The sequence below is a fragment of the Sciurus carolinensis genome, chromosome X (genome assembly GCF_902686445.1).
Source record: "Sciurus carolinensis chromosome X, mSciCar1.2, whole genome shotgun sequence".
Lineage (NCBI taxonomy): Eukaryota > Metazoa > Chordata > Mammalia > Rodentia > Sciuridae > Sciurus > Sciurus carolinensis.
The window spans coordinates 54,149,036-54,168,751 of record NC_062232.1 but is presented as its reverse complement, the minus strand read 5'-3'; the positions used below and the strand labels follow the sequence as shown (position 1 = coordinate 54,168,751).

The 19,716-nt window shown below is 41.5% G+C and overlaps 1 protein-coding gene and 1 non-coding gene across 2 annotated transcripts; both read left to right on the top strand.

Moving 5' to 3' along the window:
- The first annotated feature begins 13,253 nt into the window (after positions 1-13,253).
- On the top strand, positions 13,254-18,994 carry Slc7a3 (solute carrier family 7 member 3). Its single transcript, XM_047536245.1, has 12 exons — positions 13,254-13,380; positions 14,396-14,795; positions 15,241-15,399; positions 15,627-15,804; positions 16,010-16,122; positions 16,258-16,480; positions 16,980-17,119; positions 17,214-17,316; positions 17,557-17,723; positions 17,892-18,046; positions 18,400-18,508; positions 18,646-18,994. The coding sequence occupies exons 2-12, from the start codon at positions 14,426-14,428 to the stop codon at positions 18,774-18,776; spliced, it is 1,848 nt and encodes a 615-aa protein (XP_047392201.1). The 5' UTR covers positions 13,254-13,380; positions 14,396-14,425; the 3' UTR covers positions 18,777-18,994.
- Trnav-cac (transfer RNA valine (anticodon CAC)) lies at positions 16,695-16,768 on the top strand. The gene has a single exon. It is a non-coding gene; the product is annotated as a tRNA-Val (tRNA).
- Positions 18,995-19,716: the final 722 nt, after the last annotated feature.

Sequence of the window (19,716 nt, the reverse complement as noted above, 5' to 3'; positions counted from 1 at the left end):
TTTTGGTATGTCAGCAAGTTTACAGACTGATCGCCACAGCACAAGACCAAGTCTGGGTCACAAAATGAACTCAGTGCTGTCAATTTTCCTTCACAAAATATGCAAAAATTAGTAGCAATCTCGTACACCAAAAAATAACCAGTTGGAAACTACAATAAAAGAAGCCAGGGCTGGGGATATGGATCAATGTCAGAGAATCTGGTAGGTACAAGGCCCTTGGTTTGATCCCCAGAGACACAATAAAATAAATTTTAAAAAATGTAAAAAGATCATAAGCATGATAGAAAAAAAATATATTTATAGTATTTAAAAGTAAACTCAACAAGAGGTATGTATAACTTTTAAAAAAATTACAAAACTCGTTGGGCATTGTGGCACATGCCTGTAATCCCAGTGACTTGGGAGGCTGAGGCAGGAGGGTTGCAAGTTCAAAGCCAGCCTCAGCAACTTAGCAAGACTCTGAGCAACTTAGTGAGACCCTGTCTCAAAATGGAAAATAAAAAGAGCTGTGGATGTGGCTCAGTGGTTAAGTACCCCTGGGTTTAATCTTTGGTACCAAATAAATAAATAAAAATAAAAATAAAAATTACAAAACTCAACTGAGAAACCCAAAATCACTTTACAGAAGAGATTGTTCTTCTTCTTCTCGATTAAAAAAACTTAATTATAAGAATATTAGGGGTGGGAGGGGTTAGCGTTAGGGTTAGGGTTAGGTTTAGGGTTAGGGTTAGGTTTAGGGTTAGGGTTAAGGAGGGGGGCAAGAATGGAGGAAGGAAGGACTGTATAGAGAGAAAAGAGGGGTGGGAGGGGTGGGGGGGAAGGAAAAAATAACAGAATGAATCAAACAACATTACCCTATGTAAATTTATGATTACACAAATGGTATGCCTTGACTCCATGTACAAACAGAGAAACAACATGTATTCCATTTGTTTACAATAAAAAAAAAGTGAATAAGCAAATTTTATCAATACATAAACCCATATTGATGGAGAGACACCCAACTCAACTAAGCTCTCTGTTCTTAGCTTACTACTAAATTTGCCTTAGGCTTTGAGATTTCATAAAAGCTATCATGAATACTGTTCTAGAAAACAGAAATGTAGCCCATTTCTTTTCACCTTATAGGCTACACCTTGGCCTAACATTTTTATGTATAATTCTTGTGCTTGCTCAAAGGCCTTGTTAGGATTTGCTGAAGATGGAGGTATATAGATTGATATTGCAAAAGGTGGTAAGGTTTATCAATTATAGAACAGGATCCTCTAGAGGAATATAAGGCACCACCAAGTCCTTTGGGTTTTTAAGCAGTTGCTAGTAGATATCTGTGGCAGACAGTCTTGTTAATTGAATATTTATGTTTAGGGCTAAGCATAGTGGGGTATCTAATCACAGTTTGGGACTTAGCTATAGTGAATTCAGGTGTTCTAAGACTACTTTCTTATGTTATTTTTATTATGATTAAGGCTTTCTACAGCTTAGAGCTCAGTCTCATTTAATGATTATCTTAATCACACTTTACATCACATTGTATTAACTAGGTTTAATTATATGACTGCGGTGGTGGGCACAAAATTTACCAGTCCTATTGTAGTATAACAGTCTAACTTTCGTTTATATGTTAATTTTAATCATTGCTGCATGTGTGAGCAATCACTGGGGTGTGGTTGAGAAGAAAACCTTGTGAGCTACTTATTATTAGTGAACTTGATACCTGCACCTTTTGATCATATCTTGATATAGAGGGCATTCTCAGTGGGGCAGAGATGCTTGCATATATAAATTTACTATAAGCTAATAAAGAGATCAGGACCAAAAAAAAAAAAAAAAGAATATTAGTTCTCTTAAAAGGAATTGGTGAATTTATTGTGATCCTGTTCAGAACCTCATCAAATTTTTTCTTGGAATGAAATTCTGCTCTAAGGCAACATATGCATTTCTAAAAATCACCCAGCTGTGCAAATTTTGCAATTAAAAACCACCGAGTTTATGGGTAAGATGAGATTCAAGGCATTACACTGAGAATCTTTGTCAGTGACATACCCCCAAAAGAAAGGAACTTAATGAAAATGGTATCACGGTTTTTTTATGTTTAATGATAGGAAATACAAAAAAACTACAATAATATGGCACTTTCTTCCCTTGAAAAAGACCTGAGATTTGCTTGTGGAAATAATTGTCAAAGGGTTATAGTTTGTGAATTATTGTGAATTGGTAGATAGAGGGTTATCTGAAATTTAGTAGAAAGTTGCAGCACCAGATGTGAATGGGTATGACTAATAATACACATATCAAGTGATGGAGCTGGTAGATGTCTGCAGAATATCCATGTGTTCTTCATGTGTATTCCTGAATGACTTGAACTCTGGGCCCACTCTTCTGTTTGCCTACTATTTTTTGCAGCCCAAATCACATGTTATGGGCAAGTATTATGGCACTTGCCTGTAACCCCAGCAATTTGGGAGGCTGAGGCAGGAAGATCTCAAGTTTGAGCTCATCCTGGACAATTTAGCAACACCTTGTCTCAAAAAAATTAACAGGGTCTGGGGAGATGGCTCAGTTGGTAAAGTGCTTGCCTTGCAAGCACAGGGAACTGGGTTCGATCCCCAGCACCGCAAAAAAAAAAAAAAAAAAATTGAACAGACTTGAGAATATAGTTCAGTGCTAGAGTTCAATCCCCAGTATTGGGGGAAAATTGTGTATTGTACATAGGCAAAGGAAAATTCATGTTCTGCTCTTTTTGTCACCTGATTTTTCAATGGTCTTAGATAAAGTGTGCATTTTCACAATAAACATAGCAGAAATGATTGCTTCAAGTTAAAAAACAAACTGTTTAGAGTACTTTATAAAAGGACCAAGTCTTGCCTTAATAAATGTTAAAACATGGTAAAGCAACTGTTGTTTAAAATGATGTGCTGGTTATTCATAATATCCAAGAAATGGAATTAAACTAAGTATACATCAATAGGAATTGGTAAAGAAAATGTGTTACATATATATAATGAATGCTATTTTGCTATAAAAAGGATGAAAACCTGTCATTTTTGATAACATGGATGAGCTGGAAGACATTACCTTAAGTGTAATAAGCCATGCACAGAAAGACAAGTACAACATCATCTTACTCGTATTGGTATCTAAGAAATTTGATCTCATAGAAGTGGAGAGTAGAATACTAGTTACAAATCATTGCCCACATTCTGTACACACACCAGACACACACACACACACACACACACACACACACACACACACAGCTGTTGGTTTGCTTCGTTGGTGTCACACATGTGTAGCACACTCAAAGTGCTGAGTTCAGTTCTCAGCAAAAAAATACTGGTTAGGTTGTTCAACATGTACTACCTTACAGTTAGATAGGAAAAGTAAGTTCAATGGTGCTATTATGCATCATGCAGTAGGATAACTATGGATAACAATAACGAACTATACATTTTGTTGAAGCTAGAAGAAAGGATTTCAAATGATTTCATCACAAAGAATCTTTGAAGAGATAGACATGCTTATCCTGATTGGAACCTTACACAATGTATCTAATTATGGAAATATCACATAGTACCCCATAAATATGTGCAATCTTTACTTGCCAATTAAAGAAAGAAAGGAAATGTTCTGGGAAAGGAAACTGGAAACCACATGAATGTGCATAAAAATGAGACTGGTTAAATAATTTATGGATTATGGGCCATCCACGCTGTGGAACACTAGAGAGCCATTTAAGAGTGAGGTGAAGGGCTGTGGGTATAGCTCAGTTGGTAGAGTGCTTGCCTAGCAAGCTACAAGGCCCTGGGTTCCAATTCTCAGCACCACAAAAAAAAAAAAAAGTGAGATGAAGACAGGCACATGGAGGTGCATGTATGTAATTCCAGCAACCCAGTAGGCTGAGGCAGGAGGACCTCAAGTTCAAGGCTAGCCTCAGCAACTTAGTGAGGTCCTCAGCATCTTAGTAAGGCTGTCTCAAAATAATTTTACAAAAAGGCCTGGGGATGTAGCTCAGTGGTAAAGTGCTCCTGAGTTCAAATCCCAGAACCTCCCGCCCCCACAAAAAAAAAAAAAAAAAAAAAAAGAGTGAGATGAGTTCAAGAGTACTGATCTGGAAAGCAGTTCAAAACATGTGTGTGTGTGTGTGTGTGTGTGTGTGTATGTATGTGTGTAATAACAATTATTAATTGTTATATAATTGTTATTTTGGGTCCTGGGGACTAAACTCAGGAACTTGCACATGCTAGGCAAGCATTCTACAACTGAACCATACCCCAAACTTCCCAGAAAATGTTTTTTAGAAAAAAAGGTAAGGGGGAAAGAATACATATGCTAAAATCACTTTTGGGTTTTAAAAGAATATATGCTTTTAGTGCTGGGGATATAACTCAGTTGATAGAATGCTTGTCTAGCATATACAAAGCCCTGGGTTCAATCCCCAGCACCACACACACAAATAGAATATGTGTTTTTATATTAAGCATGCTATCTTGTATAGGCATAGAATCTGGAGAAAATCAAAAGAAACTGTTAACAGTGGAAATATTGTACGGGTAGGGAGGGAATTTTTACTTTTTTAGTTTTTAACTTCTAATATTCTTTCTGTGTGTCTCCTAAGAACACATTGTTTTAGTCATTTTTCCCTCCTTCCTTCCCTCTTTTATTCTTTATTTTTTAATATATATTTTTAGTTGTCAATGGACCTTTTTTTAAAATTTATATGCAGTGTTGAGAATCAAACCCAGTGCCTCACGTATGCTAAGCAAGCACTCTACCACTGAGCTACAGCCCCAGTCTCATCTTCTTCCTTTCTTGTGCTTGAGACTGAACCCCGGGCCTCATGCATGAAACATGCACTCTACCACTGACTAATACCACTAGCCCCTTATATTTAAAAATTTAATATATGATAATGTAATGATCATCAAATAGCCAAGAAAAGACTGGTTAATGAATTGTTAGGCCAACTGATTCTTACTTTAACAAAAGATTCAAATCTTTGTGTGTGTGTCTGTATCTCATATTTCATACCCCAAAGGATATCAAAATGAATTATAAAGTACAAAAAGTGGGATATTATCTATCATAATATGATCACTATTGTAATATGATCACACTGTGTATATGTATGTGTGTGTGTGTGTGTGTGTGTGTGTGTGTGTGTGTGTGTGTTGCTGGGGATTGAACAAAGGGCTTCACACATGCTAGGCAAGTGCTCTAACAACTGAGCTACATCCCCAACCAGTATGATAAATATTTTCAGTACCAGAAATTGAACTAGCACTGCTTAACCACTGAGCTATATCCTTAGCCCCTTTATTTTTTAAAAAATTTGAGACATGGGCCTGGGGTTGTGGCTCAGTGGTAGAGCGCTTGCCTAGCATGTGTGAGGCACTGGGTTCAATTCTCAGCACCACATGTAAATAAATGAATAAAATAAATATCTATCAGTATCTAAAAAAATATTTTTTAAAAAAATTTGAGACAATATCTCACCAAGTTGCCCAGACTGATGAACTTGCGATTCCCTACTACAGTCTTCCAAGTAGCTGAAATTTCAAGCGTGTGCCACTACACCCAACTTAAACTTTTAATTTTTTAAAAAAATTCAAACCTATGAATATTTTGAGCAGTATAATCAATACCCATGCAAAGGGTTCAACTAGATTCACCAATTGTCAACAAGTTACATTTACTTTTTTTTCTTTATGTACACACACACACACACACACACACACATACATAGACACACACACACATTATTTTTGCCAAAAATTCCCAATTTTGAGTTCATGACACTTCATTACTAAATACAGTCATGTGTCCCTTAACAGGGGGATATATTCTGAGCAATGTGCCCTCAGGTGACTTCATAGTTGTGCAAACATCATAGAGGGTACTTATGCAAATATAGATGGTATAGCTTACTACATACCTAGGCTATACAGGATATAGCATCACATATGCAATTCAGTGTTGACTAAAATGTGCTTATGCAGTGCATGACTATACTTAGTCTATAACTCCTAGGAACAATGACATTTCTCCTACATCACCTCAATACAGTTATCAGGACAAAAAGTCATTACTGATAATGTCATTATCTAACAAGCAGTCCACATTCAAGTTTCTGCAGTAGTTCCAAGAAAGTCCATTATAGATGTTTGTTAAATTCCAATCAAGGAACATGTAAATTATAGTATCCTGTGTTTTGTTTGTTTATTTGTTGCAGTCCTGGGTACTAGGGATTGAACCCAGGGACGCTCTACCACTGAGCTACATCCTCAGCCCTTTTTATGTTTATTTTGAGACAGGGTCTTGCTAAGTTGCTTAGGGTCTTGCTAAGTTGCTGCAGCTGGCCTTGAACATATGATCCTCCTGTCTCAGCCTCCTGAGTTACTGGGATTACAGGCATGTGCCACCATCTCACCCCAGTAGTCTTCTGTCTTTAGTCTCCTTTAATCTTAAACAGTTCCTTTACATTATTTTTCTTTTGTCTTCAAAACATTTGCCATTTGGTTAGTTGTCTTGTCTTGTAGAATGTCTTACAATCTTGATTTCTCTGGTTATTTTCTCTTGACTAGATTCAGGCTAAACATTTTTGGCAAAATATGACATGGATGACTTGTATTTCTCATTGCATCACTTCTGCAGACATATAATGTTAGTTTGTTCTGTCATTTGTCATTCTAAATTTGATCACTTTGTTAAAGTAGTTTGCACTAGATTTCTCCATTGTAAAATTTCACTTATAAGCAGATTTTTTTAACAGAGTACAGATTTAATGAAGGTGAAGGTAGCACTCCATTAGATAGGACTAAGTGAATGAGAGCGCCTGTAGGCAGAATCTTGGCCCACGAACTTCTCTAGTGTTATCTTCATGGATATATTGAGCAATATGGGGGTAAAAGGAACTTTGCAGAAGTAATTAAATGTTACCAATTAGTGGACTTTAAAATATGGTCCACTATGGTCCACTGAAGAGGAGGGCTGGGTATGTAGTTCAGTGATAGAGCTCATGCTTAGTATGAATGAGGTTTTGGGTTCCACTCCCAGTATCCCCTCCTCCACAAAAAAAGTAGAAGAGAGGAAACCAGAAATTCAAAGCAGGACAATGACAGAGGCACAGTGGCTTAAAGATGGAAAGGATCTTGTGGTCAAGTTGGGTCTCAGTAAATTCTGCCAACAACTGTAGTTATCTTATAAAAAAAGTAATGTATACCTGTAGATGCATTGACTGATTTTTATCCCTGTGAGGCCCTGAGGAAAGAATCCTGCCACACAATACCAGACTTCTGAACTGCATAAAGTGTGGAAGAAATTTGTGTTGTTTTAAGCAGCGAACTTTGTAATAATTTGTTATGTCAGAAATAGAAAACAATACAGGTAACCTCTTTAGGATTGTAGTAAGAGCCCTCCCAGAACAAAGGGCTCTCCCCAAACAAAGGGGACGTCAACATGGCTCACTCAGTACCTATGTGGGTTTGCCCAAGTCTGTTGCATCTCTGTTGCAAGTTGCAACACTGTAGTACAGAACACCCAATCAGAATGTATGTTATCATGTAGGGGAGACAAAGGGGCTAACATGTAAAGGGGAAACTAACAGAGAATATATAAGGCAATATCCTGCTTCCCTAGGGGCTCAACCTTTGGATGCTAATCCACTGGGCCAGTTGCAGCACTAATAAACTCTGCTTCTTAGCTGAAAAGTCTCGGTGTCCCTTCTCTCTGTGTGAGAATCCCACAACAGGATCAATATATGATCTGTGGGGTAATAATTTGAGATCATGTTAATATTGGAGTTATCAACATCTAAGGATCATCTATTGAGTGTCCTTGCCTGAATTAGTTATTACTTTTGTAAGGGCTAAACAGTGATTTTCTTTTTTTTTCTTTTTCTTTCTTTCTATCAATTGATTTATTTTATTTCCAGCTTTATTGATGTATATAAATTTAAGGTGTACTTCATGATGTTTCCATAAAGGTATACATTGTGAAATGATCACCACAGTTAATTAACATATCCATTACTTCACAGTTTCCTTTTTTTTCTTTTTCTTTCTTTCTTTTTTTTTTTTTTGGTGTGGCTGTTGTTTGTTTATTTGTTTTTGTCTTTCTCTTATGGTAAGAATATTTATGATCTACTCTTGGTAAATTTCAAGTATATACAGTATTAACTGTATCAAGTATAATATAGTATTATTAACTACAGTCACCATACCACTCATCAGGTGTCCATAATTTATTCATCCTGCATAAATTAAACTTTGTATTCTTTGAGTAACATCTAGACAAATTATAAAAAGAGGATTTGTGGTTTCTTAGGGCTGGGGTGAGTGATTTGGGAGGAAATGGGAGTGACTGGAAATGGGTATAGAGTTTCTTTGGGGGGGGATGATGAAAATGTTCTCAAATTAATTGTAGTTATGAATATGCAACTCTGACTACACTAAGCCCTACCGAATTATACAATTTAAATGGGTGAATTTTATGTCACATGGATTTTATCTCAGAGATATTGTGCTTTATAAGATGATGTATATAACTGGTCTTCCGCCTAGTTTCTGGGAACCCAATTCCTAAAACCTTTGGAATCTGCAAAGTGATGAGTCTTTTTGTATGCTAATGAATGACTGATGGCTCAGGGCTTCTGAAGAGCTTCCAGTTGGGTGCTGGTTGCCAGGGGAACCAACCTGATGATTAGAGTGTTTTCAAAAGGTATTGTTTACATATTTGATAATATATTTAAGATACCCTAGGGGCTGGGGAGATAGCTCAGTTGGTAGAGTGCTTGCCTTGTAAGCACAAGGCCCTGGGTTCGATCCCCAGCACCCAAAAAAAAAAAAAAAAAAAAAAAAGATACCCTTTACTCCAGGAAGGAGGCATCCATTTATCCAACCTTATCTTCCACTGCTTCCTAACACTGCATTTGCTAGTATGGTCTCTACCTGCCCCTGGCTTCACTTTCTGCATCTCTGTATCTCCACAGCTCTAATCCACATTCTTCAAGGTTCAACTTTTAAGTCCCTGCCAACCTCCCTCCCCAACTCCTTACAAATCAAGAAGACTTCTTTATATATTCCAGTGTGTACTGACTTCTTTGCCTGAACATTTATATTGTCAATTTGCCAACTAATCTCATAAATAAATCAATCCCTGAATCTAAAAAACTGAATCATTATCATAAACACTAATATTATTCTGAATATGTATCAGGTTTTTATTGGATATGTCCCTCATCCCAGGCACCTGGCAGGAAGAATTGACTTCCTAATCTCACCTAAGCATCACAACAACCTACAACCCTGGGAACTATATCTATTATATCCAGAAACTGAGGCTCAGAGTGTAGGTAATTTTTGCAAGGCTACAGTGGTTTAGCTGGGAATTTAAACTAGGTGTAGTTTTTAACACTGCTTTCCTGACTTCTATTAATACTGTTTCAATTTCATTGTATATATTTTCTTTCTCTAATTAGATTATTAAGAGCAGGAGGGCAAGGATTTATATTTTTGTTTCTTTTGTCAACTCTCCATTTTGCTAGCTGCTGTACATAGTCAATGCTCAATAAGTACATATTTTTGGGGAGGGGTATTGGGGATCCAACTCAGGACCTAAGGCATGCTAGGCCAGTGCTCTACCACTGAGCTGCACACTCAGCCCAACACTTCTTTATGGAATAACCAAGTGGAGTTTCAACCAGCTAAAAATACCAGTTACTTCCAAAAACATTTAGAAGCCATGCATGATGGTGTGTGCCTGTAATCCCAGCAACTCAGAAGGGCTGAGGCAGGAGGATCACAAGGCCAACCTCAGCAACCAAATGAGACCCTGTCTCAAAATTAAAAAAAAAAAATAAATAAAATAAAATGGAGTGGGTATGTAGCACAATGGTAAAGCACCCCTGGGTTCAATACCAAGTACCAAAAAAAATATTTAGATGTTTAATCATCATGGGTGACATTCATAATAGATCATTAAAGGCAACATGTAAAAGCACCCAGAAACCACTCAGGACGTGGGAACTCACGCAAGAGATTTTAGTAAGGGGACAGGCAGAGTGTCTCCCTGCGGGGTGAGAGAGAGAGAGAGAGAGAAAATGAGAGAGAGAGAGAGAATGAGAGAGAGAAAAAGTGAGAGTGAGCCAGAGTGAGAGTAAGAGAGAGAGAAAGAGAGAGAGAGAGAGAGAGAGAGAGAGAGAGAGAGAGAGAGAGAGAGAGAGAATGGCGATGGAGCTATTCTTAAGTAGTGGAATTTCGTGGGTTAATAACAACAGACCAAAGGCTGGTGAGGAGGTTGGCGGGCTAACAATCTGGACCAATGACTTGACTAGGAAGTTTGTGGGCTAGTAAACTAGGTTGTAAACTGGTGTGGAGGAGGGAGAATAATGGCGGCAGCAGCAAAATAGCAGATCTGATGCCAATAACAAGGATATTTGGGACCATGGTTAATCCTTAACCCCCTGGTGGAAGGGAACCACACGTTCACAACTCTTCTTGTTTACCTATGAGTAAAAACTGATTGGGCCACATGGATATGATGGACCTGACCCACTGTGATCATTTTTAGATTCTTCAACTCCTCTCCTAAAAGGAGATGCCTCTTGGCTTGTGCTTCTTCCCATTTGTCTTTTTTTTTTTTTTTGCAGCCACACCTCCTCTTCTTGTGCACTTGAATAAAGTATGGTATCTATGGGAGTCAGTCTTTAAATTCCAACAGGCATCTGGGCACAGTGGTGCATGCCTGTAATCCAAGCAATTCAGGAGGTTGAGGCAGGAGGATTGTGAACTCAAAGCCAGCCTCAGCAACTTAGTGAGGCCCTGAGCAATGTAAGGAGACCCTGTGTCTAAATAAAAGATAAAAAGGGCTGGGGATGTGACTCAGTGGTTAGGCGCTCCTGGATTCAATCCCCTGAACCAATAAATAAATAAATAAACAAACACATAAACCAATAAATAAATAAATAATTTGAAAAATGAGGCCAGTCTCAGCAATTCAGCAAGATCCTTAGCAACTTATTGAGACCCTGTCTCAAAATAAAAAATAAAAAGGACTTGGGATATAGCTTAGTGGTAAAGTGCCTCCGGATTCCATCCCCTGTACCAAACAAACAAATGAAAACCCTTAAGGAGCAACACGTCACATTTTGTCAGAAGGTAGTCAAGTATGAAAGAGCCTCAGCTTAATCATCAGTAAAATGGAAGTAATGTGTCTGGGAATATAGCTCAGTGGTAGAGGGTTGACGGGAGAAAAACTGTCTCCCACAGAGGCTCTGAAAGAATTCCTGGAGAAAGGCAGGTACTTGACTCAGGAGCAGGAGGGTCCTTGTTGTAAGTAAAGGAAAATAATTTAAGCACATGTCAGTAGAGGAACAGACAAATTTATTTAGGAAAGCAGGTACACATTCAAGGGAGAATGCAGACTATCTCAAGAGAGAGATGCCTTAACTAGGCACAATGGCACACACCTGTAATCCCAGCGACTCTGGAGGCAGAGGCAAGAGGATTGCAAATTAGAGGCCAACTTCAGCAGCTTAGTGAGGCCCTAAGCAACTTAGCAAGACCCTGTCTCAAAATTAAAAAAAAAAAAAAAAAAAAAGAAAAAAAGTGCTGGGGATGTAGCTAAGTGATAAAGCATCCCTGGGTTCACTCCCCAGTACCCTCCCCACTCAAACTGATGCCATTTGATGTAAAACAAGTGAATACACATTCAAGGGAGAAGGCAGACCATCTGGACAGTGAGATGCATTTTGGGGGTTCTTGGCTCCTCATTTATTTATTTTGTGGTATTTGATATTAAACCAGGGTTATCCTACCACTGAACTACATCTCCAGTCATTTATTTCTTCATTTCTTTCTTTTTAAATTTATTTTTGAGACAGGGTCTCACTAAATTGTCAAGGCTGCTTTAGAATTTAGGATTCTCCAGCCTCAGCTTCCCAAGTAGCTGGTATGCACCACAATATCCGGCCCTGGCTCCTCTTTTAAAGGAAAGTTGGTGAGCTGTGGGTATGGAAAGGTGTGTAGGGACCGTATCAGTCTGGTGATCACAAGATGGTTTATGGTGGTATGGTCATTCTCAGGATCCCTAGGCTGATATGGTCTTCATTATCTGATGAATAGATAAAATGCTGGAGTCTCCTAAATTGCAGTCTTCTTAAAATATCTTATCTGTTTTTGCTTAATCTATTTGTTAGTGAGCTAATTAATGGTGCACAAGGCAATTCTCCCCAGTGAGGGATTTACGGTTAACTTTAAGATTTACAGATTTCCCAAAAATTTGGGAGGGACAGGCTTGGGAGAGAGACCGGCTTGGGGAGTGACAAGACTGGAAAAGTATGCGGAACTTTTAAATTAAAAACTATATTTCCTTGTCCTTCCTTTATGTCTCCTTTTTATCTGTTTCTTTAATTTCTTCTATCCTAACCTCAGAGTATGTGCTTAGTATGCTGGAGGCCAAGGATGTGATCCCCAGCACCGGGTGGGAGGGGACAGTTAAGCTCCTTCCTTCAATATTTCATCATTGTCAGAGTTTCATATTTAATATTTATAAGCAGCTGGAGATACATTTTGGAAAGATCAGAGTCTAGAAATCTAGATGGGATTAATTATTTGTATACAGGTGGTTTGAAACCATCTCCCAATTTCTTGCTTTCTGCATTAGAAACACCCATGGTTGAGGGTGAGAGCTGAGAGATAGGGTCAGATGGCTGTTCATAATCTGGTATGGTCCTTGGGAAAAATTTCAGGGATGGGGGACCTCACGTAGACAAATAAACTAAAGGAGATTGAGAGAGGGGGAAGGGGAGACTCGGTACTGTTTGCCCCTCCACCCTTCTCCCCCCACACACACACACAATGTCCCTCAGACCCCAGGATCACTGATTCTGACTAAAGAGGCACAAAGGTAGAAAATCACAGGGGGTCTCTAGTCAGGAAGCCTCTTATTGTCCTGCTCTGAGGACCAGCGCGGCAGTGGGAAAAGGCTGCCCTTCCCCCTTTTCTGCTCCCCGCCACACCAGGTTTGCTGTTGAGGGTGGGAAGTAGTCTCAGGCCCCACGCAATTCCTTTTGCAAAGTCAAGTGTGTGTGTGTGTGTGTGTGTGTGTGTGTGTGCGCGTGTGTGTGTATGTGTGTGTATTTGTGTATGTGCGCGCGCGCGTGTATGTGTTGTGTGTAGGGAGGAGGATTGGGGGTGGGATCCCATGACGTTACCAGCTCCGCCTCCCGATGAATATAAGGGGCGCTTGGCGCGCAACGACCCTAAGCAGCAGCTTTGAAGCCCGAGCTACTGAACTCAGCAGCTCCAACCCAACTCGGCTTAAGTCAGCCTTTCCAAATCCGATTGGAGACTCTCAGCTTCCTGGGTTAGTCTCAGCTCTCTGGTAAGCCTCGGGGAACACGTGTGTCGGAGGGGGGACGGCGAGGGTCTCGGCATACCTAGGATTCTCTCAGGCAACCATGGCATGCTGTTGCATCAACGCCGTGGTGACCTGTTGCTGGCGAGACCCCAGCCCCGGGAACCGGGGTTCCCAATATCGACCCCAATCCCAGACCATTTCTAGATTGGAGCACGAAAATCTGGGAGCTGAGTCAGGGGGCTTCGGTTGGGACCCCTCGTCTCTGCCGAGTGGGAAGTACGAGCAATCTCGGGCTGCTCTGGGGCCCCTCCCGGGGCGAGTCTCCAAATCTTAGATGTCAAAGCCCCGCCTTGCTGTTGATGCTCGCAGGTCAGCCTAGCCCGGCGAGAGGAAGTGGGGGAACATTTGCTTACTCCCCTGGGTGAAGGCAGCGCCAAATGAGCGGTGTGGGCTTGGTGAGGAGGCATGGAATTCAGCTGGTGCTCACTTTTTATCTGTAACTGAGGTCGGACCGTCTCCTGGGAGGCCTGGGGTCCATGTCTCTGGAGCCCTGGAGGCGAGTACTGAAAGGAGCATGGGTGTGAGAAGGAGGCTCTCCCGGAGTTGCTGGCCTCTCCCGAGCTGAGTTCTGTTTAATTCCCAAGGAGCCACAGGCCAGGGAGCAGGGTTCCTACATTGGGGTCTACGATAAATCCTATAGGTTCCTGACCAGAGGAAGAAGCAGCCTAACATTGTCTGAGAATTTAATAGGTGCCAGCCACTTTACTACAGGGGAATTTCACGTGCTTCTTCTGAAATTAGTCCTTCCACAAACCGTGTGAGGTACTGTAATTCCTACTTGCATTATCTTAATTCCTACTTCCATATGCAGAAACTGAGTTTAGAGGTAGAGTGACTTGCCTTTGTCCCTTCAGTCCACCCCACCACGCCCCTTTCCCTCCCTTAGCTCTTTTGCTTGGTGGAGTGGGTTTTGTAATTCACTTTTAGAGCTTAGGGATAATGAGCTCTATTGAAGGGCTTTTGTCTTGTTTTTCACCAGATCCTAGCATCCTCTTCAATTACAACTAGAATGCTGTGGCAGGCACTTCGCAGATTTGGTCGAAAGCTGGTACGGAGACGTACACTGGAGCCAGGCATGAATGAGACTCGCCTTGCCAGATGCCTGAGCACTCTGGACTTAGTGGCCCTGGGTGTGGGCAGCACATTGGGTGCAGGTGTATATGTCCTGGCTGGTGAAGTGGCCAAAGATAAAGCAGGACCATCCATTGTGATCTCCTTTTTGGTGGCTGCTCTGTCTTCCGTGTTGGCTGGCCTGTGCTATGCCGAGTTTGGTGCCCGGGTCCCCCGTTCTGGTTCTGCATATCTCTACAGCTATGTCACTGTTGGTGAACTCTGGGCCTTCACCACTGGCTGGAATCTCATCCTCTCCTATGTCATCGGTGAGATGGTGGGGTAGGGAGGAAATGGCACAGCCAGCAAAGGGACTTTGGGCCAGGAAATTTGCATTGAGTGGTGAAGCCAATGTGTTCTTTATTATTCAGTAGGGCTAAATGTGTATGTTGGTGGGGGTCTGGGAGGGTTGAAGGAATGGAGAAATTGTTCTACTCACCTCTGGCAGAATTTCTTTCATTAAATGACTGGTTTTGGTTCTTAAAAAGTAATTATAGGGCCGTGGGTATAAGTCAGTGGTAGAGCATGTGTGTGCACCTCTGGCAGCAAGACTCTGCATTCAATTCCCAGCACCCAAAATAAAATAAGATAAAATAAAATAAAATAAAATAAACAGTAAAAGTAGGTGATAATGGGTTAGGACAGGGATTTGTGTGAGACTAGTGTGGGGGAGGGGGGGAATTTGACCCCGTGTTTCTCCCTCTGCTCTACCAGGTACAGCCAGTGTGGCCCGTGCCTGGAGTTCTGCTTTTGACAACCTGATTGAGAACCGCATCTCTCAGGCTCTAAAGGCGTCCATCTCACTGCATGTGCCACATTTCCTTGCAGAATATCCAGACTTCTTTGCTTTGGGTCTTGTGTTGCTGCTCACGGGTGAGGCAAGGGGCAGGAGATGTTGATGGGGGGAGGGGCCAGGGAGGGACTTAGCCTGGGGGCTGGGGCTGGGGCTGGGGCTGGGCCTTGGAAGGGCAGGGTGGAGGCGATAATGGCCTGGAGGAAGAGAAGCTGGGAAGGAATGAGTCACCCACATAGAGGCAGGAAAAGAAAGCTTGGACTGAGGACCTTCCTTTCTCAGGGTCCTGATTGAATTTCTCCCACAGGATTGCTGGCTCTGGGGGCTAGTGAGTCCGCCCTGGTTACCAAAGTGTTCACAGGGGTGAACCTTTTGGTTCTTGGTTTTATCATCATCTCTGGCTTCATTAAGGGAGACCTGCACAACTGGAATCTCAATGAAGAGGATTACGAATTGACCAAGGCTGGACTCAATGACACCCATAGGTTAGAGAGTTTATTTGTCTTCAGAGCTGCAGTGCTGGGGTCAGAATGAGGAGTAAGTGGATCCATGCTGAGGGATTCATGATGCAGATGGGGAAGCATGGGAGGCCAGACCTGGGAAGACCTAGCCAAGTAGTTTGGCATTAGAGAAAATGTATGAAGTTGACTGAACATACCCTTACCTTTTCCATTCCTTATTCCACTCTAGCTTGGGCCCTCTGGGCTCTGGAGGATTTGTGCCCTTTGGCATCCAGGGGATTCTCCGTGGAGCTGCTACCTGTTTCTATGCATTTGTTGGTTTCGACTGTATTGCTACCACTGGTAACATGATCACTGCATTCTAGCTGGGGCTTGGGTACAGTGTGTGCTCAAACTGCATGCATAATGAGGGTGGTAGAGGAGTGAGTGAACCTGCTTCCTGGGCTCAAAACTTTTGTGCTGTTCCCTTTGCTGCAGGGGAAGAGGCCCAGAATCCACAGCGTTCCATCCCCATGAGCATTGTGATCTCACTGTTTGTCTGCTTTTTGGCATACTTTGGTGTCTCTTCGGCACTCACCCTCATGATGCCTTACTACCAACTCCAGCCTGAGAGCCCGTTGCCTAATGCTTTTCTCCATGTTGGATGGGATCCTGCCCGCTATGTTGTGGCTGTTGGCTCACTCTGTGCTCTTTCTACTAGGTTAGTATCAAATGTTTGTTTTCTTCTGGGCACAGTGGTGTACACCTGAAATCACAGTGATTTGCAAGGTTGAGGCAATATCATCCCAAGTTTGAGGCCAACCTTGGAAACATAGTAAGACCCTATCTCAAAATAAAAAGTTAAAGAGGCTAGGCATGTATGTGCCTCAGTATAGTACCTCCAGGTTCAATCCCCAGTCAAAAAAAAATAGGGCTGGGGGTATAGCTCAGTTGGTAGAGTGCTTGCCTCACAAGCACAAGGCCCTGGGTTCAATCCCCAGTACCACAAAAAATAAATAAATAAAATAAATAAATAAATGAAACAACCAAAAACCTAACACCCAATTGCTTGTTTTCCTCTGTGATGAAAGTCTCAGGTCATGGCATTTAGTACCAGAGAATAGCCATTAAAAACCCATTAAAAGTGCTACAAAAGAAAGGTGGGAACATATTAAACATCTCAACTCTACTCATGTCATTCTGACCATTCTTTTCTCCAGCCTCTTGGGCTCTATGTTCCCCATGCCTCGGGTGATCTATGCGATGGCAGAGGATGGTCTCCTGTTCCGTGTCCTGGCTAAGATCCACACCAGCACACATACCCCCATCATGGCCACTGTGGTCTCTGGCATTGTTGCTGGTAAAAAAAAAAAAAATCATTAGTTATTTCACCAGTTCCTTTAACTTCACTATTCCCGTCTCTCATTTCTTTGTCTTCTGCCCATTAATTTTAGCATTCATGGCATTCCTCTTTGAACTCACTGATCTTGTGGACCTCATGTCAATTGGGACCCTGCTTGCTTACTCTCTGGTGTCCATTTGTGTTCTCATTCTCAGGTAGGACTCCCTTTCTCTGCATATTGTGATTTAGGATTTTATTCTTAAGATAAGGAATGATGGGGATCTATACTTTTCTTCCACCTTGGACATCCTGACTTTCCTTGGGGAATTTGGGTATCCTACTCTGTCAAAAAGAGCTTCTCTTCTTAATGGTGATGAGGAAGGCGGAGTTGCTTGGGAGAAGATGGTGAAGTGGCTAAGAGTTGTTTTAAAACTGCCTTCTTAATTTTGCCTCAGGTATCAGCCTGACCAGGAAATGAAGTCTGGGGAAGAGGAAGTGGAGTTGCAGGAGGAAAAGATTCCTGAAGCAGAGAAGCTAACCCTCCAGGGACTATTTTGCCCACTCAACTCTGTCCCTACTCCACTCTCTGGCCAAATTGTCTATGTTTGCTCCTCATTGCTTGGTGAGCAGTGGAATTTCTTTTTGGGGGGACTTACTTTGATGGGGTGGACAATATGTGGTGACATTTGGTGGTAGAAAGAGGGTGATCCTCCTTGGAATGGGGTGCCTGATATCTTGGCATATTGGTCTCAAGAACTGGTTTTGATGTCTCTCAACTTGACCTTTGAAGCTCTACTGCTGACTGTCCTTTGCCTGGTGCCATTTCCACTGCTTTCTGAAGACCCAGTGTGGGTGACAGTGGTTGCACTGCTCCTGATGCTTATTATTGGAACGACTGTGGTCATCTGCAGACAGCCACAGAACTCCAGTCCCCTTCACTTTAAGGTAAATTACCTCTCCCTTGGTACCTACCAACCCATCTTGGGTGAATAAGCTTCAGATGCCTATGATATACTTAAGGTTTCTAGATATACTTAAATTGGACATGAAAGGGAAGATACAGGAGGTACCTAGGGCAAAGACTTTTTTTTGCTTATCTTCTTTAGTTCCTTTCCAGTTCCATTTCTCCAAATGCTATGTATTCTGGGAGTCCCACATAAGGTATGGTCGATGGGAGGCCATTGAAATACAGTGCTTGAGTCAGGGCTGAACTCTGCCTTTTCTGCCCTGAGTACAATAGGGGTCTCTTTTTAGTTTACACCATCACATGTGAAAAGGAAAATTTTCCTTCTTTTTAGGTGCCTGCTGTGCCTTTCCTCCCACTAGTGAGCATCTTTGTGAATGTTTACCTTATGATGCAGATGACAGCTGGTACCTGGGCCCGATTTGGGGTCTGGATGCTGATTGGTAAGTATCCGCTTGGGGAGAGAAAGCCTCTTGGGTATCCGATCCCAACTCCTTTCCCTCTCTTTTTTCCTGTAGGAGAACTGTTAAACCTTTATAGGTCACTGGTACCCCATCTCACAACTACCTTTACCCACTAGGGTTTGCTATCTACTTCAGCTATGGGATCCAGCACAGCCTGGAAGAAGTTAAGCGTGACCAACCCCTACCCAAGTCAAAGGCCAAAACTGTAGACCTTGATCTCAGCAATCCATGTGTCCACTCAATTTGACATAATCACAACCAAGTGCTGGCTGGTCCCCCTGCACAATAATGGAGAGTACTCTTGATCCCATGGAGAGCTAGCCCTCCCATATCATGTCGGTGGGGGTTACTAATAGAACTCTGTATTTATTGTGGAGTGAAGGATGTGTCTTTGCTGTTTCTCATCTATATTTTTTTTACTTGTATACTTTTAAATGGTCTCTGTAGTTGCTTACTGGCTTTAAAAATATTATTAAAAGAATTGTTGAATATTGAAAAAAAATGGTGTTGTTCTTTCCTTGCTAGACATGACAGAGCCTGACTTTAAGGCTGGAGTACTTCAGAGAAATGTCCCTGTCTTTTCTTGAATCACTACAAAATTATCTGCTATGCCTAGGTGTGCTTCTTGTAGACTGGGGTTTGAGTGGGTGTAGTATAAGCAGCACCCCAGTCTAGTCACACTTAAGATATATTTTCCCCCTTGCTACACTAAAGATTACGCTCTGGATAAGTAGATAGCAATACTTGTTGCTGGGATTTGGGGGTGGACTCTGATCTCAACACTGGCATTGGTTAGGGCCTACACTGAGTCCATTGTCTTCTGTTCCACCACTTCTAGTTGGACCGTTCCCAGATTCCTGTGACTGCCTGGGCAACAGAAATTTTGGCTGGGTGCTTGGCACTGCTGGGAGGAGGGGTGGACAGAAAGGGTTTTGGTAAAGGACTATATATACAAGGGTACTAATTGCTAAAGAAGTCATAGGGGAATAGAGGTCAGCTCTGCTTAAACCATGAACAATTCATTAATTCATTTATCCAACAAATATATGAAATGTTAGACTCTATGCTGGGAACTGGTGATACAGACATGAATAAAACATCATCTCTGCCTTCAAGGAAATCATAATCTAGTGGGGGAGACAAGCAGGTATACATAACTACAAAATAATTATTTGACCTGGGGCAGG